Source organism: Sus scrofa, chromosome 16, assembly GCF_054392235.1.
Source record: "Sus scrofa isolate SSC_HxYL_T2T_F1_AM1 chromosome 16, Sscrofa_HxYL_maternal_Yorkshire_Landrace_v2.0, whole genome shotgun sequence".
Classification (NCBI taxonomy): domain Eukaryota; kingdom Metazoa; phylum Chordata; class Mammalia; order Artiodactyla; family Suidae; genus Sus; species Sus scrofa.
This window is the reverse complement of record NC_139398.1, coordinates 22,290,479-22,318,067: the sequence shown is the minus strand read 5'-3', so window position 1 is coordinate 22,318,067 and position 27,589 is coordinate 22,290,479. Positions and strand designations below refer to the sequence as shown.

The following is a 27,589-nucleotide window of genomic DNA, read 5'->3' as shown; positions in this document are numbered from 1 at the left end:
CAAAATTCAGAGTCATCACTTAGGTCCTCTCATCTGACTGACCCCCTCATGACACCTCCAGTTCAGTCTAACTGGGAAGAAGCTGCACAGCTGAAACCATCTTACCTTCCTCTCTGTAGCTTGGCTCATGTGGCCTGTTGAGCACCTCCCTGGGTGGATTAGCATGGATGTTGTATAGTTTCTGAATTATCAGTCACCATCCAATCCTGTTGGCATACTGGTCATGTCCATTAAAGTTTTTTTCTTTTTCTTTCTTTTTTCTGTCTCTGCCTAGAATTATGGGTCTCTTTTTACATCCTGGTGGATGAGGGCTGGGAGTTTGGACCTCCTGACTTCAAAGTTATTGACCCAATAGTTTCAGAGGCCCTAATTTCACAGAAGACCTCATTGAGTCTAAGAAACTTTAAGCTGCCCAATATTGAAACACCTACTTTGCTTTGGAAAAAGAATAAGAAACTCAAGTCTTTAAGTTCATAGTCTTTCTCTGGCTGGGATTTGAAACTCTTGATGCTCTCATCTATTCATGCATTCACTCATACAGGAATAACATAGAACAGACTCCAAGGGGATGGGCTCTTGAATCATGCTGCCCAGATTTAAACCTGGCTGCTGTGTAATCCTCTGTGGACCATGTTCAAGTCTTTTAACTTCTCTGTTCCTCCATTTCATCCATCAAATGTGTGTAATAACAGTACCTCCTTTACAGAGCAGTTGTACATTACAGAATATACAGTGGTATATGGAACATACTAAGTTTTCTTTTAAAAATTTACTTTTGGAGTTCCTATCATGGCACAGCAGAAACAAATCTGGCTAGGAACCATGAGGTTGCGGGTTTGATCCCTGATCTCGCTCAGCTGCTCAAAGATCTGGCATTGCCGTGAGCTGTGGTGTAGGTTGCAGATGTGGCTTGGATCTGGCATTGCTCTGGCTGTGGCGTAGGCTGGTGGCTACAACTCCAATTAGACCCCTAGCCTGGGAAACCCCATATGCCGTGAGTGTGGCCCTAAAAAGATAAAAAGACCAAAAAAAAAAATTTACTTTTCGAAGTATAAATGACTTAAAATGTTGTTTCAAGTTCTATTGCACAGCAAAGTGCCCCAATCATATAATATATTCCTTATATTATCTTCCATCATGCTCTTTACAAGAGATTGGGTATATTTCCATTCTAAATGTAATAATTTTACACTTCCGCCATCTTGCATGGATGGAACTAGACACTCTCATCCTGAGTGAAGTAAGTCAGAGAAAGATAAAAACTATATGATATCACCGATATCTGGAATATACAGCACAAACGAACCTTTCCACAGAAAAGAAAATCATGGATTTGGATAATAGACTTGTAGTTGCCTAGGGGGAAGGGGAGGGAGTGGGATGGATTGGGAGCTTGGGGTTAATGAATGCAAACTACTAATTTTGGAGTGGATTAGCAATGAGATCCTGCTCTTAAGCACTGAGAACTATGTCTAGTCACTTATGACTGAGCATGATAATGGAAGAAAAAAGAATGTATACATGTATGTGTAACTGGGTCACTATGCTGTACAGTAGGAAAAAAATTGTATTGGAGAAATAACAACAACAAAAAAAAAACAAAAAAATGTAATAATTTCAATCTATTAACCCCAAACTCCCAGTCCATCTCACTCCTCCCCATCCCCTCTTGGCAACCACAAGTCTGTTCTCTACGTTTGTGAATCCGTTTCTGTTTTGCAGATAAGTTCATTTGGCCATAATTTAGATTCCACATATAAGTGATATCATATAATATTTGTCTTTCTCTTTCTTGAAACATAGTAAGTTTTCATCAAAAGTTAGCTACAATCATTCAATGACTGATTGACTCAAACTTAAGAAATATGTATTTGATGCCTACCAGACACCAGGAAGAGAATAGTTGTAGATACCAGGAGCAGTTTAGCTGACAAAAGAGGCCTCATTGCTACTGCCACAGCTTCTGTTCACTCTATATCTATAATAGAAATTATTACTATTAATAATGATATTATCAATAAAGGGTTTGAAGTCCAGAGAAAGGGAGAACGACAAGGGTCTAGCGCAGTACAGGAGTATATCACACAGGGCCTATTAAGTTTATGAATATCATAATCAAAATTCTGACTTTTAATATCTACTCTCTTAGCAACTTCCTAATATACAATACAGCATTGACTATAATCATTGTGCTGTACATTACATCCCCAGTGTGCAGTGAGAAGGTTTTACATTTTTAATTACAGATGTTTCCACTGCAGTGTGATATGTGAGTTCCTAAAAAGCTTCATCTTCTGCAGAAATCATATTGAAACAGCAGCATTCATGGCAAAGAATAAGGTTAGTGCATAGTCCCAAAACCTGTGCAGTCAGCCCTAGCAGTTACCATTCTAATGAAAATGTCAGCAAAAATAAACTACTAATAAATACATATTCTAGTAAATGTAAAAACATTTTAATAAAATAGGAGAATAATTTGATGGCAGGGATCTAAGTAAGGATCAATCCACTTAGATAAAGATAAAGAGGGAAATGAGACAAATGCATGAGAAAAATGGAAGGACACAGCAGGCTCAGTGCAATGTGTGTCCAGAGGGCCAGAACTAATGACAGGATGTGGACACCAGGAAAGAGAAGTGGTACATGGTACTCCTCTGTGGCTCAGTTAACTTCAGCCTCATGACTATATTTTGCATTTAGAGGTTGTTTCGGTGATGTGACGTTTTAATGTGCTGGGATATTTTCTTATGGAACAGAATACTTTCTGTGCTACTTTCACATTCTTCTTTATTTTCCCATCATGTCTGAGCTAACCCCCTCATGTTACAAACAAATTCTAGGATAACAAAAGGGAAATGACATGGGATAACTAGAATTTCTGAAAGATACCTCTACTAGGGGATCTAAAACCGGATTTTAGACACCTTGACTTCAAAGGGGAAAGAGTACCTGGACTCATGGCAGTGATGATGAGTATAGCCAGCTGGCCAATATAAAAAATCTCTAACATAAAATAAAAAAAAAGACACGTCTTTAAAGAAAACTCATCATCACTGCCATCTGCATGAGTCCAAACTTATACATACTACTGTATATAAAATAGATGAGTAACAAGGACCTACTGCATAGCACAGGGAAATCTACTCAATACTGTGTAATAACCTAGATGGGAAAAGAATTTGAGGAAAAAATGGATTTATGTATTACTGACTCACTTTGCTATACACCTGAAACTAACACAGCATTGTAAATCAACTATACTTCAATAAAATTTTTTAGAAAAAAAAAAGGAATAAGTTTAGGTGTCAATGCTCACTAAACGCTGAATTTTATACCTCACACCCCAAAAAAGTAGAGGAGAGGAAATGAATAGACTGGAAAGGCAAAAATACAAACTAAGTAGGTATAATAGACTAGGTTTGGGAAGTTAGAGTTCCTGCCATCCAGCTTTTCTACTCATGTTTATCTCCCCATCTGTTCTGTATATGCCTGAGGTAGGACTGCCATGAATAGGCGAAGAAACATGGACAAAATGGAAAGCTCAAGAAATTAAAAAACAATGTTAGTAATTTAAATATGAAAATAGAAGAGAAAAATATGTGCATTAACTTTACACAAGCTTATTGAATATAGTTGCAAATATCCTCTGACATCTTTAAAATATTGTCACACAAACATGACACAGCTTGTGCTAGATATTTGATTTTGAATTTTAAGAATACATTACTGGAGTTCCCATCGTGGCTCAGTGGTTAACGAATCCGACTAGAATCCATGTGGGTGCAGGTTCAATTCCTGGCCTTGCTCAGTCGGTTAAATATCCGGTGTTGCCGTGAGCTGTGGTGTAGGTTTCATACATGGCTCGGATCCTGCGTTGCTGTGGCTGTGGTATAGGCCAACAGCTGCAGCTCCGATTTGACCCCTGGCCTGGGAACCTCCGTATGCCGCAGGTGCAACCCTAAAAAACAAAAAAACAAAACAAAAAGAATACATTACTTAAGGGAGTTCTATGGCAGCTCAGTGGGTTAAGGATACATTGTTGTCACTGCTGCTGTGGGGAACTTCTGCATGCTACTCCTGGAAGAAAAAAAATGCATTACTTAAGTAGAAATTGCAGTTGTGATTTAAACTCTATTGTTTAAATCAGTTCTGTTCAGGAAAAAATAATGGAAGCCACAGATGTGAGCTGCATCTATAATTTTAATTTTCTAGTAAACACATTAAAAAAGTCAAAAGAAATAGTTGAAATTAATTTAATAGCTTATATTTCTTTAACCTAATATAGCCAAAATATGAGCATGTCAACAAGCAATACATGTAGAAATCAATAGAGATATTTTATGTTCTTATTTTTTATACTTATCTTTTGAAATGCGGAATATAATTTGAAAAGCAGAGCACACCTCAACCTCAGATTGCCACATATCAACTAAACAGCCACATATGGCTAATGATTTCTGTGTTGGGCAATATAGGTCCAAGTTTACTTTTTATGAACATTATTTTACCGGAATGAAAAGATGCAATAAAATATATACTGCTTATGTTTTGTCAGTAGCTAACAGGTGCATCCCTCAGGCCAGAGGCAAAAATATATCCTGTTTTATTTCTCCTTAGTGAAGTGTCCTTGTAGGATGCTCCCATTAGAAGCTCGCCGCCTCATATCTGATCTCAAGCCTAGTGAACTGCTCCCACATTAAATGTTTAAATTTGAATTTGTGTGAAGAATGCATTCTACTTTTTATTATATTGTATGCAATTGAATAATCATTAAGCTGAATTGCAACTGACAGATTGGCAAAATGCTCTGGTTTATAGGCATATAGTTAAACATGTATTGATTTTGATTTTTGTTTCCTTGTTTACTGTATATAATTTCTGGCCTCTAACATTTTTGGCCCTTGGAAACCTCATAGGCTCTGGGCAATGCGCCCCTAGTGCCAAGAGCATAAAACTTCCCTGGCTGGAGCTAAGTTTTCCCCCTGCTGCTTACAGAATACAGCGATGTTCTGTACTCTTAATTCTCACTCTAATTGCCACGGCCGTCTTTTCCTAATTTAAGTTTTGGCAACTTAAGTTTTGCCTTTATGGTATTCTGTTGGCTTTTATTCACAGATTAGGTAAATTTTTATTCATTTATTTATTTATTTTCTGTTTTTCATTTAAGAGGTGCAGGGATTGTGTCTTTTCTTATCTACTGGGTAACAAAGGACCTCATACCTTGTAGACACCCAAAAAAGGGTTGGCTGTAAGATGTTCACAGCTCACTTTACCTAAATGCAGGGTCCATCTGATAAAGATCCAAGGTTACTCTGAGCTTCACACCACTATGAAATAATTCCCCTGCATCCAGTGTTTCTAGGCAACTAAGACTGCAGAAGCTTTTTTTTTTTTTTTTTTTTTTTTTTTTTTTTTTTTTTTTTTTAAGGAGTTCCCGTTGTAGCTCAGCAGGTTAGGAATGCAACTAATATCCATGGGGATACAAGTTCAATCCCTCGCCTCACTTAGTGGGTTAACAGTCCGCAACACCTCAAGATGTTGTGTAGGTCACAGATGTGGCTTGGATGTGGTGTTGCTGTGGCTGTGGTGTAGGCCAGCAGCTACAGCCTAGATCCCACCCCAGCCCTGAAAATTTCAAGTGCAGCCCTAAAAAAAAAAAAAAAAAAAAAAAAGCTTATAAAAACATTCAATATTTTCTCAACCTATGTATTAATGAGATCACTAACATTTAGTAATTTATGTTCTTTCTTGCATGGTCTTATTTTTTGATTTTAAAAAAACAACTTTCTTTTTTCCTCATTCTTTCAATCTGTGGCTCTCAGTCTTGGCTTATTTTATTCCTCCCAGGGCAGATTTGGCAATGTCTGGAAACCTTTTTGGTTGTCACAACTGGCTGTGGAGGAGGAGTAAAGGACTAGGGGTACTCCTATAAAATCATAAAATGCACAAGATAGCTCCCTAGCAATCAGTGATCCTTCCCCAAATGTCGATCGTGCCAAGGTTGCAAAATTCTACTCTGTTCACTTTAAAAATTACTGATCCCTGTTTTATTATTAAAATGATTATTATATTTAAAAATGATTGCTTCTATTTATGCTTCATTGTAACTCATACTTTTCTAAGTCTGTAAAAAAACTGAGATCTTGTCCAATAGGTTAAATAGCAGTGACCACTTACCAATATAATTCTTTTAAAGACTTTCCCCTCTGTTTCTTTAAATGTTGACAGATATAATGAGAGTTTTGATGACTATCATCATGTAATTCTATCAATTTAATGTATCTTTGTTAATCTGTCTTATAGGTCCCTTTAGATGGAATGTAATATAGCAGAAGCCTTTTCATCGAAAGGATTCATACCCGCATTGTCATTTCTGCAATAAAACAGAAAGCTAAGTGGTGGAGGCCACAGACACCTCAAACCTGGATTCCACAATTCTACATTAAGTGCTGGAGTTTTTATTACTCTGCTGTAGGAAAGCCTTTGCCAATGCTTACAAGGAACTGTTTATCCCTGCTTCTCTGGGTCCTGTTTGATGGAGGTCTCCTAACACCACTTCAACCTCAGCCACAACAGACTTTAGCCACAGAACCAAGAGAGAATGTTATCCATCTGCCAGGGCGGCGGCCACATTTCCAACGAGTTAAACGTGGCTGGGTATGGAATCAGTTTTTTGTGCTGGAGGAATACATGGGCTCCGAGCCTCAGTATGTGGGAAAGGTAATGGCGTGTTTCTTTTGACAACAGCTTGATAGCAAGGGGGCTTATGCATTGTGTATTGTGTATGGATGTTTTGCACAGGAGCTGAACAAACCAGTGAGTAGAACACTGGAATTGACGTCCAAGAGACCTGGTTTCTCTTCCTGACACAGTGGACTGGGTAAGCTTTGGAATATCCTTTAATCCTTCTTTGCTTCAATTCTCCGTGGTTATTTTAATGAAGTTAGTATCTATCCTGTTCCTACTTTTGACATTATTTGCTAAAAATGTGAAGTTAAAGTGCATAAGTGTAATTAAAAGTGTTCCTCTAGCACATAATTGCTCATAGCCATTCTGGAATCGTTTACCAACAAGAGACACAGGGAAAAAAATCACCAGGTATAAATATTCTCAATTTTTGTTGGTATTCTTGAATAACAGGGATGTCCTTAAGAACATGATGTACCATGTAGATTGTGGTTGTGGATTACAGATAGTCCCTGACTTATAATTACTTGACCTAAGATTTTTTAACCTTTACAGTGCTGCCAAAGCAGTATGAATTCTGTACCCACACAGCCATTCGGTTTTTCGCTTTGAGTACAGTATTCAATAAATGGCATGAGATAGTCAACACTTTATTATAAAATAGGCTTTATGCTAGATGATTCTTCCCAACTGTAGGTTAAAGTAAGTGTTCTGAGCATGTTTAACTCTGACTGGGTTATTTTGATATTCAGTATGCTGGGATATTAAATGCATTTTCTACTTAAAACGTTTTCACTTTACAATGGGTTTTTGTGATGGCAAGTATGTGTTTCAGCACATTTATGCTTTACTGCTATTTTTCTTACATAAAAATTTGACCTATGTCTATAATAGACTTTATCAAGGCCAATGGAGTTTTTTCCATTAAAAAATGAGTATTTTATTTATTTTGATTTTGTTAATTCCATTTTTAATTTTCTTAAAGATTTTGTCATGGTTTTAATTTTATATATGTGTATATACATATATATATGTATTTGAAGATGGCTTAAAATAAATCCAAAAAGAGAAATAGAAAACCATAGTAGACAGAGTATTAGGATGATATAGAAGATTATGTCTCTGGACTATTAAGTCCCCAGAGGTTTCTGAAAACTTACACTAATGAGAAATATGAAGAGTCTTATGATTCCAATGCTGACTTAAAGGAAGCAAATCTATTTAGCACATAAATTCTTTGCCCTATATTTTTAGAATTTATCCTTAGGAAATTTATTAAAGAATATAGAATAATTCAGTGTAGAAGGTCTTCGAATAGAACCTTTTTTGAAAGTGAACACATAGCCAGTGTTGTCCTAGGATGTACAGGGCCCTCAGCAAATATTTTTTGTGGGGTACCTATATATAGATACCAATTTCTAGCGACCTTGCAAAAAAATAATAATAATAATAATACCTTTAAGCAGTAGCAATGTCCTTGACAGACTGCCCACCAGGAATCAGGGCCTAGTCTTGTGGCCCTGGGACAATTCCACACATGCTAGTCCTGAGATCCACTGGGTACCAAGGGAATCCCCAAGTTGAGTGGAAAGTCAGAGAGAGCCTTAAAGGGGAGAGATGTCCACTGAGGCCCAAGAAATTCCAGTTCAGCCCAGAGCATCCCACTCAGATGGCATTGTTTTGCAAATGGCCCTGGGCACAAAAAGGGCCTTAGAAAGTTTTGAGGAAAGCATCCCAAACATAGATGTTCTCTAATATTACTGAACATTGTTTCTGCTTATATGATTCTTCTATATGATTACATAACATAAAAACCACTAAAATTTCCTTTGGTGAGATAATTTTACATTGTTCTGGTACACTTGTTTCTTGTGAGTTAATTATCTGGGTTTTGAAACCCAAGACAAGTGGAGAGGTAACATAACTCTAAAACTCTGCCTTCTGGGTCTCAGTTATTTTAACTGCTTGTGATGGAAGCTGGACATCACACTGAGGTTTCTGGCAAATGTCCATTGAGAAGGCATTCTCTGATTTTGATGAAAGCAGATCCATAGCTTTTACTTGCTGGATTTTGAAGTAAGAAAGCTGGACATGTTGAAAATTTCATGAAACTGAATTTTAGTCTATCCTCGATAAGAGTAGAATTTCCCCTCCCAATGAACATGATTAATAAGACCTAGGAGGTGCTTATACAAGTTTTGTTTGATATTCTTGATTTCTATTTTTATAATTGCTACAATAGTATGGAATTTATCCAAATCATTTAAGGAATGAATTAGTATTTACAAATAGATTAAAATGGAGTAGGTCTAAAGTCTAACCTATTATGAAATTAAAATATTATTTTCATAGACACGTGGCTCCCCATTTGTAAAGTGTAATGAAAACCTATGGTTCTCAGGCAATGTATGTTTCTAATGTAAATGAAACAACAGTTGCCAAGATTTTCTTTCCAAATGAAAACTAATTAAAGTTTAATTAACTCTGTCTTGGTGATTCTAGATTTGGGAATAGTAATATGATAACACCGGGACCAATTCAAACCATTATATGTATGTGTGTAAATATATATAAATATAGATGTGCTCCTGCTCTTTCTAGAAAGGCTTTGAGACAGTTCATAGTAAAGTATTACAAATAATATAGAACTCAGTGTAAAGCAAAGATGCAAATGAAAAAGTGCCAAGCACAATGGTCAATTGAACTATTATAATTAAGCTTCAAATTTAACATATGTTTCTTTCAGCAAGAATGTACATGGAAAACATTAATTTTTAATAGCTCCCCTTATTGGAAACTACACTTATTGAGAGAAAAAGTAATTTCCCTACCTTTAAATGTAAAATAATTTCTTCCAGTAGAAATTTATTGGGGCAGGGGGTGTTGCTGATTGGCTTAATGGATTATTAGGCTCAATGATAATTACATTTAGCATTTTTAAAGGGGCAGATGCTATTGCTGACATCTCTTCAAAAAGGGCAAACTGTGGTATTGCTTATAATGAATACTACTTTATATACAAATAAGTCACAAGATTTTCCAGAGGTAAAACCAATGCTTTTCTCAAACAGACGTTGTAGATTCAGTACAACAGCTGGATAAATATAAGATGCCATATTTCAGAGCAATATAAAAATTAATTTTATTAGCAAATATTTTTTAATCCATAAATTACCGATGACACACTGTCACCTCAAAAAAAAAAAGATATTTAAGACACACACAGGTACACAGACACACAATACACATTCACAGTAAACTGGATGCTTATTTCAACAAATATAACTGGGTGCCTTTGTCTTTATAGTACTAAGTTATGTCATAGACTCAAAGCTGTGTATCAAGAAAATGCTACCTGGAGCTCCCATTATGGCTCAGCAGGTTAAGAACCTGACTAGTATCCAAGAGGATGAAGATTTGATTCCTGGCCTTGCTCAGTGAGTTAAGGATATGGCATAGGTCACAGACATGCCTAAGTTCTGGCATTGCTGTTGCTGTGGTGTAGGCTGGTAGTACCTGAAGCTCTGATTCAACCCCTAGCCTGGGAACTTCCATATGCTGCATATGCAGCCCTAAAAATAAAAATAAAATTAAATGCTACCCGTTTTATTTTCAGAGAATAATTTAGAAAATTTAGGTGTCCCGTTGGATGATCTTGTTATTTGTTAGAAATTCTTAAATTGAAAGTGTTTACAATGGCAAAAAATTAAAATGTAAAGCATATATAAATGCTAATTTTAGAGGCACTTATTTATTCAACAAAATTTTCATTGAGAGTACATTACAATTTCAGAAAATTTTAAGCTTGGTGGGGATAAATTTAAGTATGAATGTCTTTAGACTGCAATTATAACAAGTAAGCTTTATTGAGTGTTTCTTAGGGGACAGTTTTAATTGCTTTACATACATAAATTTATGTAATCTTGGTGTTCCCTTTGTGGTGCAGTGGAAATGAATCTAAGGAACCAAAAGGTTATGGGTTCGATTCCTGACCTCACTCAATGGGTTAAGGATCCTGTGTTGCCGTTAGCTGGGGTGTAGTTCACAGATGTGGCTCAGATCCTGTGTTGCTGTGGCTGTGTTGTAGGCAGGCAGCTGTAGCTCCTATTTGACCCCTAGCGTGGGAAACTCCATATGCTGCAGGTGTGGCCTTAAAAAAATACAGCAAAAAACAAACAAAACCTTACATAATCTTCACAACAAGACTATGACAAAGATTATTAGTAGCCTCATTTTATGTATCAGAAAAACATTAAGTAACTTCCCATGGCCCAACATACAGTCAGTGCTGAAACTAGGATTATAATCTGTGTATTTCAGCTCCATTGCATCAGAAAACATTACATTTTATTAGCGCATAAGAATTTAAGAGCTAACAAGAATTTTAACACTCTGTCAAAAGGGTGCTATATATAACGAAGACTGTAGTAGGGATTGTGGAGACAAAGGAAGGTCTATGACCATGCCTGGAAGATGGAGGAATTCAAGAAAGGCTTCACAGATAAGGGAACACCTGAGGTTAGTCATGAAGGATGACTTTATTTTTTTCAGAAAAGATAGTCTGAGGAAAAGTTTGTATAAGCGCTGACACTTGAAAATTCAAGATGAGCAGAAATAACCATATTTCAGTATAGTCAGAGTGTGAAACCAACACTTTAGAGTAGGTCAGTGCAGAAAGTGCTGAGGCTCAAGTCCAATACCAAGGTTAATAATATTTTTTCTTTTTAATTTTCTTAAGTTGAAGTATAGTTGACATGGAATATCAATTTCAGGTGTACTACATAATGATTTCAAATTTACATACATTATGAAATGAACACCACAATGTCTAGTCAATATAAGTCACCATACATAATTATAATTTTTTTTCTTGTGATGCAGAGTTTTAAGATTTACTTTCCTAACAACCTTCAAATAAATATCCAACACAGCATTAGGAATTATGACCACCAGGATGTACATTACAGTATTATTTATCCTGAAAGGCATCAGGATCCAGAAAGTGACTTGGTTGAAGATTCGCATGGACAGAACTGCAGTTCTAGAATGATCACTCAGAGATCCAGTTAAAGGACTCACTGGAGACAGAGAAACAGACATGGAGATAAGAGAAAGTATGGAGGAGAAGGTTATAGTAAGATTGTCCAAGAAGTAAGCAAAGGAAATGGGATATTAGATTCAGACATTTGAAAGGTACGTAATAGAAGATTTTAAGATCTATTGGTCATGGGAATGTAAAGGATGGAACAAATTAGGAAGAATTACAGAGAAGATATGAGAATCCTGATTCTAACGACAAAGTATAAGAAGGATAATTAGGTACATTAATTAGTAAGAAAAAATAAAGTCATCCTTCCAGACTCACCTCAGGCAGTTCCTTGTCTGTGAAGCCTTTCTTGAATTCCTCCAAACAAGTATTAAAATGTGTTAGGGAAAATAAACTAAAAGAAAATTTTAAGAATGAGAAATGAAAAAAAATGCCTAACTCCACAGGTCAAATTAAACAATGAAAACACTCTACTGATTTTGTCAGTTAGTGAGCCAGAGGTAAACTTAGTCAAATAGTTTTATTGTTTTCTCTAGTGGGTAAAGAATGGAGAAAGGGGTGGGTACAGCCCAGAGATGACATTTCAAAAGTGTAGATGAAAGAGATTGCTCTATGCCCTATTGGTTTGACCAGTTTGATCTATAAGGATTCTAGGGATTCTATTAGTGTTCTCCAGAGAAACAAAACCAACAGGATGTGTGTATATATAAAAGTAAATTACTTTTTAAAAGATGTTCAGGTGGTAGAATCAATCAGCAATGTGGGATTTTCTTTACCAGCAAGAAGCCCTAAGAAAGGAGGACCAGGAGTAGATGATTATATCAATTCATTACTACAGATTTATGGGATTAGTGTGATAGAATGAGAGAAGAGTACTAAAAAAGGAGAAATCTAAGGGTAATCAGGATGTAACTACCAACAATGAGGTTCCAAAGAGAATTACCAATACAAATATATTCTTTAAATATATACGCATGCCTCAGAGATATTGTGCATTCAGTTCCAGGCCACAGCAGTGAAGCAAATATTGCAATAAAGCGAATCACACAAAATTTCACGTTTCCTAGAGCATATAAAAGTTACATTTACAGTTTATGTAGTCTATTAAGTGTGCAATAATGTCTGAGATAACAATATACATACCTTAATTTAAAAATACTTTCTTGCTAAAAAATGCTAATAACCATTATCTGATGACTTCATCAAGTTGTAGTAATAACGTCAAAGATCACTGATCATAGATCGCCATAATAATAATAATTAATAAATTTTTAAATATTGTTTGAATAATAAAATGTGACACAGTGGCAGGAAGTGAACAGAGTTGCTACAAATCTTCAATTTGTAAAAAATGTGATATGTGAGAAGCACAATAATGTGAATTGCAATAAAATGAGGTTTACCTGTATGTGTGTATTCACACACACACACAAAATTCAAGGCAGTGGTAATAGAATTTCATTTTTTGTAATATATGTTGAATTTCTTTTGGATTAGTAAAAAAATGAGAGATAATATAATTGCTTGTTAAAATAGTTATAATTGCATTCCAAAAATATGTCTATCTAGAATTTCTCCTAAATTAGTACAATATTAAGATGGTAATTTGGTTCAAGTATATATCCCTTTACATCCAATAAAAATGCAAATTATATCATACTGTTATACTAACACATTTAAAAGTTGCTTTCATGCCTCAACATCTATCTATCTATATATCTGGTTCTTGAATCATAACTTTTTGAGAAACTCATAATCTACCTTCCATGATTCAATTTACTCCTAAAGCATGAGCTTTCAATAACAGAGGAATGCCAGTTCATTTGAGATTCAAGGTTCATAATACCACCTCAATCTTCATACAAGATTTAAAAATCTCATGTATCCTCTTGACTCCTGCCTCACTTACATATCTGAGGAGATCTGCAGCATATTCAAGTGCCCTAAATCAAGGTCTCATTTCTAATCCATTCTGTTGGATTGACCTTGCTGCTAATCAAAAGACAGTTGTTATCTGTTCTTTCTGTAGCAAAACACCAGAAGGAACCATTAGGTAAGCCTGCTATTTTATTGCACACCTTAGTTTTTAAACATATCCCTAAGTCTTGAAGTTTCCCTGAAAACATGGGGCTATTTTGAAATAATCATTTTTGGGGGTATGTTTAGAAAGAAATATGTTGAAAGGGAAAATTGCTGAAATAGAATTTGAACAAATAAATAATATAATATACTAAAATTCTTGTCAAATAGTCTATGCTATTATATGCCAGCTCCTCTCTCTCTTTTTCAATTTATTTCTTGCTTCTAGACTGCTAGTTGTTTCATAATAGCTGTGCCATAAAGGTTTAATGGGTTTATTTTAATTGAATTGGCAGGACCTTGAATGAAATTCAACCATCTTTAAATCAATATACGAATCCTTAAAAATACTGTTTTAAAAATAACATGTACAGCATTAGTTTTGAGCACTCTTTTTTAAATTTATTTTTCTCCTTTTTTCCTTCTTTCTTCTCCTTCTCCTGCTGTTTTCCCACCCTACATCTAAGTATCTTTCAATCTTTCTTTTTCTTCTATTTCTCTGTTAAGGATTTCTCTGACTAGTTCTTTAAAAGCTAACATAGGAGACTTTTTGTTTCTACTTAAGGCTTTGTAATATTTATTCACACAAAAGTGCTTAAGGACATATGTGTCAATCCACCTGACTAAAAACGTAGTGGGATATTATACTGTCACCCGAAATAACCCAAGTGTGTTTATCACAAACTTCACAGTACAGTTCACACTGTGTGTGTGTGCGTCTGTGTGTTTCCAAAATATTTTCAGTAAAGCATTAGTTGGAATCTTTGGAACACAGTGTTTCTGTGGGCTAACACTGATGAGTCACTACAACTTGCTAATTATGCCAGGTAATAAGGGGGGGACCCAATATAATGATTAGAGAAGTACCCTGGTAAAGACCACCTGCATGAAAAGATCACAGAAAAATAGGGATAGAATGACCTAAATAATAAATATTTCAAATTACATTTGTCATCTTCTAAGAATATTGAGTTTATGGATTTATGTCCCAGTTGGGCCATTCAAACCTACACTTGTAATATAGATGGGTTATTTTGGCACATTTTAAATGTAGTACAGATGGATGAGAAAAGTTCCTCTTTCTTGACTCTGAAAAAAGTGAAATCACTGTCGTAGAGGGTCCTATCTATATACATTTCATTGTGAGGAACAGCATAATTTATTGCTATCAACTTTTAATAAATATAACTAATATATGAAATTGCTATTATGGAATTGTATATTTCCTACCTCTGGAATTTCCCAAGGAGATTTCATCAAAGAGATTTCCTAGGTAGCATATATCAGTGTAACCCCTTTAGACTTTTAATGCATGCTTATACTCATTATTAAGGAATGCTGTTGCTTTGTTGTTTTATATCAAATATAAGGAATTGTTAGTCTTCCACAGTTTCATGAATGTTGGAAGAAAATACACGATGCCTGGGTCAGAGGAAAGGGACATTATCACTCACACCACAGCAAACAACATGAGCCATCAGCATAATTGGGTCAGTTCCCATTGTCTCATGTGCCATCGGGAGAAAATGGAGAGGCACAAATGGATGCCAGCACATGCAGTGGGTTGTGTTACAGGAGAGGAACCCTGATTAATTATTTCTGCCCTTTTTTTTTGGGGGGGGGACATTACCTTTATTTTACTTCATAGCAAGCATTATCAGCCATTTACTTTGGTAGAAGACAGTGTATCTCAAATTTTCAAAGTTGTTTGCTCTATAAAAGTCTTGAAAATACAGTCTTGAGAAAAAGGGCATTTAGTACTATCTGTGTAGGACCTGCAGGAACACAAGAGAAGATGGAGCATGATTTCTCAATGTGATGGGTGTGTTGACTCACTAAAGCCACAACATGTAATGCAGTGACTTATTAAAGTTAGAAACGATCTAATACTTCCTTCTGCCAGCTATCTGAATTGCTTTGTTAGTAGTCAAAAGATGTTTTTCTCTCTCTCTATTTCCTTCTTTTACTTTTTAGGCTACATTAAAAAAAATCATACTCTCTTCCATTCTGAACATTGGACTTAGCCTTATAAATATAGAGGAGGAACTGAAGGTGTGAAGAAATGTTCCAAATCTATTTCTGGCCCTTAGTGATATTTGTCTCCACAAATTAACTATCTCCTCAATAAGTATAGCCTTTTCAATATACATACTTATTTTTCTTATCTTGATAGAAAATAAATCTTTCAGCCATTGGGTGAAATATAACTTCCTCATAATCATATTGTTAGCCTCACTCCTTAATTAAAATTACTTTTTTCATCCTAAATGGTGACTTATTATAATATGGAGTGAAGATTTTATATAGAATTAAACTTCTCTTTATTCAGTGATATTGAATTTTGAAATAACTTGAGGTAGTTTGGAAATATTTATAGAATTTCATGATACTTAACAGCCATCTATTATAAAGAATATGAGATTGTAATTCAAATGTTTTCAAAGTGATGAGCGTTAAAATAGAGCCATGATATTTTCCCATGATATACGAAAGGCACCAAATACAATTCTCTGTTGAGTACGCTTATAACTACACAATAAATTGGCAGCACTGACACAAAGGAATCAGAGCTGTGTTGACCATGTCAACTACTGTCACAAATAAATTTCAAAGGGTGACTTTTGAAATGAATTTTCTGTTCACAAAGAAGCAGTGTTGTTGCTTGAAAAAACAAGCAAAATAAGTTAAAACACAAGGAAAACCATACTCTAAAAATAAGGCCAGGTAATAAGATATGGTTGAAAACACAACCTTCCAGTATTTTTCACCTCAATTAAAGATTTCAAGCATCAAATAGGAAAACATTTAAATTATTTTTATTATCCAATAAATGATTATGATCAGGAAATTCCTTTAAAGTTCTTGTTTTGCTTCATAATTCTCTACAAATGATTGAAGAAACATTGTTTTACTTAAGCAATCAGAGCTTCTTAGCCCATTTAAAGCCTAGTTTTAAAATTACACTTGAAAATAAAAGTGAAACAAAAAATAAGTATAATTGTCTTTTTTCCCTCCCCCCTTCATTATTTCCTTCCTCCCTCCCTCCCTCTCTTCTCTCCTTCCTTCCTTCTTTCCCCTTCTCCTCTTTTTCTCTCTTCCTTCTCTCTCCCTCTTTCCCCATTCCTCCTTCTTTCTTTCTCTTTATTTCTTCCTAGATTAGAACTTCTTTTTTTTAATTTTTTTATTTTTTAATTTTCCCACTGTACAGCAAGGGGTCAGGTTATCCTTACATGTATACATTACAATTACATTTTTTCCCCCACCCTTTGTTCTGTTGCAACATGAGTATCTAGACAAAGTTCTCAATGCTATTCAGCAGGATCTCCTTGTAAATCTATTCTAAGTTGTGTCTGATAAGCCCAAGCAACAGATTCCTCCCACTCCCTCCCCCTCCCATCAGGCAGCCACAAGTCTCTTCTCCAAGTCCATGATTTTCTTTTCTGAGGAGATGTTCATTTGTGCTGGATATTAGACTCCAGTTATAAGTGATATCATATGGTATTTGTCTTTGTCTTTCTGGCTCATTTCACTCAGGATGAGATGCTCTAGTTCCATCCATGTTGCTGCAAATGGCATTATGTCATTCTTTTTGATGGCTGAGTAGTATTCCATTGTGTATATATACCACCTCTTCCGAATCCAATCATCTGTCGATGGACATTTGGGTTGTTTCCATGTCCTGGCTATTGTGAATAGTGCTGCAATGAACATGTGGGTGCACGTGTCTCTTTTAAGTAGAGTTTTGTCCGGATAGATGCCCAAGAGTGGGATTGCGGGGTCATATGGAAGTTCTATGTATAGATTTCTAAGGTATCTCCAGACGGTTCTCCATAGTGTGTACCAGTTTACATTCCCACCAACAGTGCAGGAGGATTCCCTTTTCTCCACAGCCCCTCCAGCACTTGTTATTTGTGGATTTATTAATGATGGCCATTCTGACTGGTGTGAGGTGATATCTCATGGTAGTTTTGATTTGCATTTCTCTTATATAGATTAGAACTTCTTAAGAGAACAAAAGAAGGGGAAATATAGGGGGAAAGTATAGGATATTATAACAGATTAAAAACAGTAAATATATGTACAAAGATACAGTAGACTTCCTTTTTGATAGTATCTTTGAGGATTTCCAAAAATTCATACATATAATTTGTAATATCAAGGAATCACTTCAAGGGACACAATTTAATTGGAAGGTTTGCATATCCCTTAATTCCTTAGAGGACACAGAGCAGTGGGTGACACATTTGACCACTTCACTTTCCTTAAACAACTGGACCTTCATCACACTGTGAAAGTCTATGAAAACACTTCATGTGTGTCCAGTTAAGTAGATGTTTGTAAATATCTGGCTCTTTTGAATCATGAAAGAGCAAGATTCCATCCTCATGGTTTGGGGTCAGAGTAGGGGAAATAAGGAGAGGATGGAAGAAAGTCATTTTACTGCCCAGTTATCCCTGGTTCATCCTTGTCTCCAATATCTCAGTGTCTGCATTGGCAACCTCCTCAAAACATACCTTTTTTTTTTTTCTTCTGATCTCATTGCTTCATTTTTCTCCTGGAATGAAAAGGTGGTTCTGATCCTAAATCTGATTAAATAATTTTTTTAGGGCTGTTACTGCTGTATATGGAAGTTCCTGAGCCAGGCCAAGGATTGAATCTGAGCTGTAGCTTAGAACTATGCCACAGCTGTGGCAATGCCAAATTCTTAACCCACTGAGCCAGGCTGGGGATCAGATCCAAGTCTCCGCAACAGCTTGAGCTACTGCAGTCAGATTCTTGCTATCCTTTATTTCAAAGAAAGCGAGGTCTAGAAAATATTTTGTCTAATGAAGAAAAACTTAAAACTTTAATGTGAATCTTTCAAACATGAGTTTTGATCAGGAATTGACCAACTGTGGCTTTCAGATGCACTCTAGACTGCTGCCTGCTTTTGTAAATAAAGGTTTATTGGAATTCAGTCATGGTCATTTGTCTACATATGTCTACAGTTGCTGTTACACACAATAGCAAGGTTGAGAGTTTAGGATAGGAACTGTATAGGTCACAAAATCTGAAAAACTTGCTATCTGTCTCTTTACAGAAAGCTTAGATAACTACACTTGACGCAAGAAGAATTCTGTATGGACTTAGGCCTTTTATGTGTAGGTATTTAGAACAGCTCACTCAGTCCTGTCTGAGAACTTCAAGGTTCTCCTTCATGGGCTGGTTGTCAGAAAGGGGTCTCCTGGGAGAGGAGTGGCAGGATACAGTGAAAAAACCCCTGCCCTCTTTTGTGGCTTTGAATAACCTAACTACCTCATCCTCATCCACCTCAGCATCCTCATCTTTAGGGTAGTGATGATATAGAAAGAAAATAATAAGGTCATTGTGTGGGTAACTTAATTCACATATGAGATGATGGGTATAGATTCTCAGCCAAGTATCAATAATATTACTGTGCTACTTTCACTCAACAATTTTTGCCCAGTGTAGAAATCATTAACATTTCTGAATGGAAAATGGGAATTTGGGCTTCACAAAAGATGTCTAGATTAATCCGAATGTTCTTTTCACTTTTTGGAACAAAAGAATCATCTAGGGGGTATCTGTCATAGCCTTTGGAGTAAGACATAGATTCCCAGTTCCACTATTACTCCTTAGTTTACCAAGACTTGCTCAGGACCAAGCATGCCCAAGTTCCAAGTTCTTGTTCCCTGATCTAAGAGTATCCAAATGGCCAGAACAACAGTATAAGATAATCTTGGACATATAGTCATGATGAGCAGGGAATTTATCGCTAGGATTCATTAAGCTCATATTGCTGAGAGTGCAATGATTCCTACCATATAGCATAAACAAGCCTATTCAAATTTAACAGTGTGTTGGGAAATCAACTTAAAACTAAATATATTCATGAGAGCAAATAAATAAAATCAAGACATAGACACTTGTAGCACACTAAATGTTAAATCAATGTTAATATGCATAGTGGAGAAAATAATGTAAGAATTATTTAATAGACTCTTTGGGAGTTCCCATCATGGTGCAGAGGAAACGAATCTGACTAGGAACCATGAGGTTGCAGGTTCGATCCCTGGTCTCGCTCAGTGGGTTAAGAATTCTGCGTTGCCGTGAGCTCTGGTGTAGGTCATAGACGCGGCTCGGATCTGGCATTGCTGTAGCTCTGGTGTAGGCCGGCAGCTGTAGCTCCAATTCAACCCCTAGCCTGGAAACTTCCATATGCCACTGGTGTGGCCCTAAAAGGACAAAAGAAAAAAAAAAAAAAAAGACTCTTTGCAGTTTTCAGCTAGTTTAGACACATTTGTTATGTATAATATCTGCTCCCTATATATTCATTACAACAAACAATTACAATTGAACTTTACAATTATATGTAAATTTTAAATTTTTATGTTTCATGGAAGAAATCTAGTTTTCATAGTATAGGATGCCAGTGTTTAAAATTCAACATTTATAAGTATTATTTATTATATATATTTTTATCATTATGTACAAACATGCACTTATTAATTAATTTACCAAACATATTTCTAGTTTTTGCCTCCACTGATCAGATGATTCTATAGTATAAAATCTTTGAATAAATATCAAACTTTACTTATTACATGGGATATTGAATATATTTCAGAAATTATTATTTCGTTTTTCTCTTTCAATCATGTTTGAAGTGTAGTCATAATTATATTTCAAAGGTAATGCCTTCATTAAAGGCTAGGAATACATATTAGTGAATGAAACATTTTGGATCAAACAATGATCAAGAGCAGTTATTAAGTTAATAACCAAATGATTAAGTAGAGGAATATTCCAATTAAATAAAATAGTTACTTATAAAAAATTATGTAGTGTGTGTCACTTTGATGTACAAGAGAAATTGAAGAAACACTGTAAATCAATTATACTTTAATTAAAAATTGGTAAAACATAAAGAAAAAATATATATACATTGCTCAATACACTTAGCTTTGTGGATAAAAGTTCAGAATAACAAATAAGATTTAAATCAATGTATAAGAGAAGGTAAGGACTGTGAGAATTTGGGATGAGTAAAATGTGAACTTGGATGGAAGGGAAGAGTGAATGTTATCAGGAATGAAAATATAGGTTTTCATATACTCCCCTTAAGATCTGAGTTTCAAAAATAAAAATCTACACAATCAGGTAATTTGTACTTGCTATTCTGAGATGATAAGAAAGCACATCCTGGAGTTCCCATCGTGGTGCAGTGGTTAACGAATCTGACTAGGAACCATGAGGTTGCGGGTTTGATCCCTGGCCTTGCTCAGTGGGTTAAGGATCCGGCATTGCCATGAGCTGTGGTGTAGGTCGCAGACGCAGCTCGGATCCCCCGTTGGCTGTGGCTCTGGCAAAGGCCAGCGGCTACTGCTCCTATTTGACCCCTAGCCTGGGGACCTCCACATGACGCGTGTGCAGTCCTAGAAAAGGCAAAAAGACAAAAAAAAAAAAAAAGAAAGAAAAAAGAAATAAAGCACATCACCATTTACCAGCTGAGTGGGATGGCTAGTCCCTTCCCAAGTGGCTTGCACCTGTCATGAAGTTTTCCTGCAGCTGCTTCTGTAGGGAGTGAGGGACAGACTGCAGCAGTGCCTGGCCAGCTCTGGCTGGACTTGCAGTGTAGGACTCTGCTGATTTTTTAAGGATAGGACTGCTCTTTGTGATGCAGAGGAATAGGTATTTTCTTCTCTTCTTCTATTAACTTCAATAATCCAGTTAGGGATAGGGGTATGACTGATGTCAGGATAAAATTATTAATAGCACCGATTTTTACTTTCAAAAGTGTTCCTGTTTGATGACAAATTATTTGGCCTCCTTAATATGTACATCATTTAGAAAAGCATCTGGGTCTCAAAGGCTATGTCCACATCATTATAGCTCTATTAAATCACACACACATGTATGCAGCGATTTTGCCCCAGGCATGCCCTTTGCAGTTGATTGGCAGAGCATTCAGAATCGGCTGCACTCTAGACCTAAAATAACACCACTCTCCCATGGCCTTGGTTTTAATACAGAATTTTCCTGATCATTAGGGTGACTTTTCCCCTGTTATTCTTCTGAACATTTGGCCTCAACTGGGGACTCGATATACCTTGAAGATACCTAATCACACTAACAGCATTTATAGGGCTACTAGAAAATTATTCTGCTCTTTTATAAATTTTTAGAAAAAATAGATCCATAGAAGAAAAGTTCAATCTTATTTTATAGTCACTGTTAGACTGGCCAGACCTTTGCCCAACCAATATGCCTTCTTAGAAAACTGTGCTCACCTCAGTGGGAAGGTGCTGTACCATATATCTACATAGCTAAAGTAGGCCAAACTATTAATTCTTTCCAGGACCAAGAAAAAGTTTGGTCCAAGGGTAAATTCTACTCTTCTTTGAGGACAGAAACTTATTAGAAAGTACTTAATTGCAAATTTTCCAGCATCAAATATATACAAACCTGAACTCCACTGGATACCAACTAAAATGATGGGAAATAATTTAGCTATAAACTCATTGGTCCTTCCAGCTCTAGGAATTATTTATAATTTTAAAAAATAATTTGAGTAGATTAAGACTTTGAAACAGGAGATGATATAATGGAGATGGTGTTTCTAAGAATCATTTCTAGAAAGAGTAGAATTTCTAGTGTTAAGCAGCTGACCTCTATTATATAGCATAGTTTAGAGGTAAAGTACAAAGGAAGACTAAGAATTTCCTTGACCAGAAGGGATAGTAAAATCTATATTATAACAGATAAGCACAACCAAGTAAATAACAATAACTAAAATTAATAATAATAGTATCTAGGTCCTTCAAGCTCTAGCCCAACTTGAAAGGAACTATGACTTCTGAGATATGAGATATGATACAAGATATTTTCAATGACAGCGGAAGTTTATTTTTGCTGATTCTAAAATAATGCCTTTGGTGTTAAAGAGCTAAGAACTTAGGCATAGGAAACTATGGCTTTGGCACAAGGCTTAGGAATGATAAGAATAGCAGACATTTGAAACTCCTGTGAGATATGGGCTGATAGAATAAATGTAAGAAGTGATATGTAAATAAAGAAGTGATATAAAATATTAGTAATAATTATGCCCATAATGTAGTATTTTTTATTTCTATGTGGAGAGCATTGAGGACTTATTTCATTAATTCTTTAAGCATCCAAAAAAGGGGAGTAGTATTGTTTTCTGCATATTAAGTATAAGAAAGTGGAGTCTTAGAGAAGTTCAGTCACACAGGTAGCTTGTAAAAAGGGGGAGCATGAGTCCAAAAATAGGTATCCCTAACTGTGAAGCCAGAATCATAGCACTCTTGATACAGGGGAGGTGTGCCTGCCTAACCAGGATAGCATTTGACAGTGTTTAATATGTCTTCTGGCACATAAAGCATGTTAACAGAGAGTAAAGCAAGCTCCCAAATGAGACCACGCTGTTGGTGAAAAGCTCTGGGAAGGCACGTATCATTCATTCTCATGATGTCACTTTCAAGGAGATAAAGAGATGATGCTGAATGGGCTATAACTTAAGACATATGTTAATTCAGTCCCTGAAGAAGGACATTGCAATTACTCAATTATTGGGTAAAGAGCATACAAGAGAGTTTATATTTCAGTGGATATGAAGAGCTTTGTACTTCAGTAAGACTTATAAGGCACCTCTCCAGATATTTCTAGGTAAATCAGTACTTCAAACGTTCTCCTGGAATGATTTTTTTTTTTTTTTTTTTTTTTTTTTTTTTTTTTTTTTTTTTTTTTTTTTTTAGTGAGAGATTCTTATAAAAAAAAAAAAGATTTTTTTTTAGGATTCAAAGTCTTTATCCACTTTCTTAAATGAAAAAAAAACTGAAAAATATAACCATTATATTAAAAAATATTAAAGATAAGAAAATCTTCAAGGGTCTATTTTAACATAAAGTTCATAAATGTTAGATGACAAAAAAATACAGCGATATATTCATAAGACGTTCTAAATCTGCTTTGAATAGTCCATGGTTGGAACTTAAGCTGTTCATTTGTTATAATATTCTGTTGATATTATATTGATAAAACATTTAAAAACTAATCCTCAGGTTCTAACAACTTTAAGATAAATTTAACAGATGTAATAAACATTTATTTTAACTGAAAAAGAGATTTCATAAAGCATGGTGGGGCCAATTACATGGGAAACAACAAATGCCTATGCCATTTGTCAAAACAAGTTTTTAATACAATTTATTGATTGTTAAGGAAAGCAAATCTTGCAAACCAAAATAAAATGAGTAAAATCTGTTATTTTCTTTTCATTAGAAAGCAAAGAGTTGACACAGACAAGCCCAAACAACACCTCAATGTGCGTGCACAAAAATGTCAAAATTGAAGTTCAGGTCTGCACCGCCACACAACTGGTTACGTGGCTTCATGAATAGAAGGGAGATTAGAGGGAGGAAGGATGGGCTGTCATGGATGAACAATTCCTGAGAAAACAGACACTGGCTGAAAGGAGATAATCACACATAGTTTTAGGTTGCCAGTTATGCTTATTGAAGTGAGACCAATGAATTGTGAAATAAAACAGCCACATAATTTCTATTCCTTTATTGTTGTGAGGATACAATGTAGCAGAAATATACTTCAAATAAGATTATGGGAAACCAAAACAAGTCAAAGAAAGATAAAATTGAATAGATAGGATGGTCAATTTTTTATTTTTCACTTGTGCTGTTTGTACAGGGTAAAGTGCTGAAGACTTTTCACAGATCACTTTCTTTATTCCCCCCAAGATTTTTAACCAAGGGGTTGTAAAATATGTGAAGTGGTGACCCACACGTTTAAATCCCAGAGTGGAATTTCATTAGAAAAAAAGTCCATGAGATAAAAGAATTTCCAAAGTATTTGAACTTTTACTTTCAGTTTTAGAGACAATGGGTTAAACACATAATCTCCAAGTAATATTTCTTTAAAGTCTTATTAGTTTCTCATTACATCATGTGTCATAATGTTGCTTTTCAAACTACACTCTTCCCAATCTCTGAAAACTGTTGCAATTCTTGTTCTCTCCCACCATATTTTCATACTTTTTGTCTGATTGGGCATCACAAATGCTCAATAAATAGTTTTCTACTTAGGGATAAACTTCAGGATAAAGGGAGGAGAGATGACGAAAATAATCCATGCCAGAATCATTTTTGAGGGTAGTAGAAGGAAAGATTAGTAGCTCTCTTACTTTAATAATTTATATCTTTTAACTTTAATAATTTACATCTTTTCACATATGTATTTTCATTTCAGGGATGACAAAAACAACACTTAGAGAAATGATTTCAGGTGGCTAAGAGTAGCCAAGTTTAAGTCCCCCTGCCTCTTTCAAATGATCCATATTGATTTGGTCTATCTAATAACAACAATTAAAAAGTTAATATAGAATCCTCTGTCTACCCAACTGTACTCTTTATAGTCTACTACATATAAACTACTATGGGATAATTATTTATAGAATAAAAATACTGCATTTTATTAAAACGACAGCTCAATAAAATTTTTAAAAGATCATTACTTGGAACCTAGGTGAGTTTCTCTTAATATTCGCTATAATAAGAAAGCAAAATATTAATTACAGATCTTATTTATTAAGCACTTCCTGTGTAACAAGCTCAGAGTTAGAGTTCAAATACTACCATGAATGGGGCAGTGGGAGGGTCCATCTCTAAGTGGGTCCGTAGTTAGGAAACGTCATCCATGTCTCCGTAACAATGGTCAGTTTTTACTGCAGCCTTACTTTCCCTAAAGCAGGAGTTCCTAAGGACTTATCACAATTACCCAGAGTTAACTGTTACGAAACACACACACACACACACATACACACACACACACAAAAGAAGAAAGAAAGAAAAGAAAACTTTTAGATTCCTTCCTGACAGAGTGTGAATAGGTCTGTGTAGGCTATGAGCACCTTCATTTTTAACAGAAAATCCTTGTGAATCAGATTTAAATTTCCCAGTGATTTCACTTCGAGAAACATTGCCTTAGAGCTCCATAAGAATAGTGACTGGTGGTTAAATCACCTTGTACATGTTAATTTTAAGGCCAGTGCACATGGAGCAGATGAAGTTCTCACAATATTTGCTATTTTCATGGTTGAACTCTCACTGGGGAATTTTAGTTTCCAAATCGTCAGCTTTTTCAGAAACTCTCCATAGAATACCAAGTATTGAGAACAGACTGTAATTTCCTCAATTGCTCATAATGCACCACAGAAAAGAGTTTGCTATTGTCACAGTAATCCAAGACTAAATTAATTCCAGGTGTGTGCAGCTTAAAAGGGTGATAATTGGTTAGCAGATGAACTGACATAGTGAGTAGCAAATGCATGTAATAGTTGTTTAGAAGTCTTTAACTGCTGAGATGTACAATAAAAAGTTTAACTGGATTTTTCTATTAGAAAATTACAATACTTCTAGTCAGTATATTACTAAATTTGTTTGATTTAATTAAGCAAGTCTTTGTGAATCTCTACTATGTGTTAGGTTGTGTTTTAGACATTGGACGTACCATAAGGAGCTCATATTCAAACATATAGGAAGTTATATAAGCACAGTGCAAAATACTGAAAATGGCTACGCAATCCTAGGTTACAGATGTGCCCAGAAATGAGTGGTCAATTCCAGCACAGTGGTCAGGGCTCAAAAGAGTTGGGAAGGTAAGTGGGGAAAGAGCAGCTGAGCAAGACCCATAGAGATTTTATGTGGTAGGTAAAAACTGGCCTTGGTGTTTGGTTGTAGGAACTCAGCATTTAAAACAACTTGTAGGAAATGGGTGGAGATGCTGTACCACCTCCACCCCACAAAGACAAAGAAAAAAAATGCTGCATCTGGAAAACATGGGTTCAGGCACTGACATGGAAACTCCAAAATGTTCAGAGCATCTAAAGAAGCGCAAGCAAAGAGTTTAGAAAGAAAGAAACGATGTGAAAGTGTCCCAGATAAGCCACCTCATGAGGGCTATTCAATGATTGATAAGGCATTTAGTTTGCGTTCTGTTAAAAAAAAAAAAAAAAAAAAGAAGAGTTTAAAACAAAGGAGGGAAATTATCATAGTGCCATTTTGATAGACCTCTCTGACGATGACACAGAAGTACATTGAAAATGTATTGAACTTGATGAAGGGAATCCATAAAGAGACTGGCACAGACATCAGGGCTTGAACTAAAGCAACATCGGTTAGCATGGAGAGAAAAAGACAAATTTGAGATGTATTTTAGAATCAAAAGCAGCTCAACATGGACAGGGAAGAAGGGGAAGAACTCATTATTACTGGTTGATGGGACTTGGTGTGCAGCAGTGCAGTTACATACAACTCAGTCAATGAAAATAATTTAAAAAAATCATTTTGAAAGAATTTCTGAATTCTGGACACCAGATTTGTGTTGGTAATAGATATGAACCACTAATTCCCACCATATGTATATATCAACTCCAGCATATGTTTGTATCAATACCAGCCAGGGATCTTTAATCCATAAATTTACTAAACCAACCTAAGAATTTGTTGACAAGGATTGAATCCATACTCTGTAATGAGAATTATATGCAAATTACTCCAGAGTTAATTCAAGCATAAATATAAGCTACAAACTATAAATTGTATACTTCATGATGTATAACTCATAAATAATGGAAAAATTATTATAGTTTCTGTTGGGCATATTAATAGATTTATCTTTTGCCTAGATATGCAGATCTTCACTGCTGCGTAGACTACTGGTATTACAGTTCTGTTCTGGGCC

General features: G+C 35.5%; 1 protein-coding gene across 18 annotated transcripts in view; it reads left to right on the top strand.

Moving 5' to 3' along the window:
* CDH12 (cadherin 12) overlaps positions 1–27,589 on the top strand; it is a 989,627-nt gene that overhangs the window by 704,175 nt on the left and 257,863 nt on the right. For 15 of the 18 annotated variants that reach the window (XM_085001686.1, XM_021077037.2, XM_085001675.1 and 12 more), the window contains one exon: positions 6,304–6,720. In XM_085001686.1, coding sequence (XP_084857812.1) covers positions 6,490–6,720 — 231 coding nt within the window. In that variant the 5' untranslated portion in view covers positions 6,304–6,489. Of the gene's footprint in view, positions 1–6,303; positions 6,881–27,589 lie in introns of all 18 variants that reach the window. The other 3 variants (XM_085001688.1, XM_085001687.1, XM_085001689.1) reach the window with 1 other exon arrangement.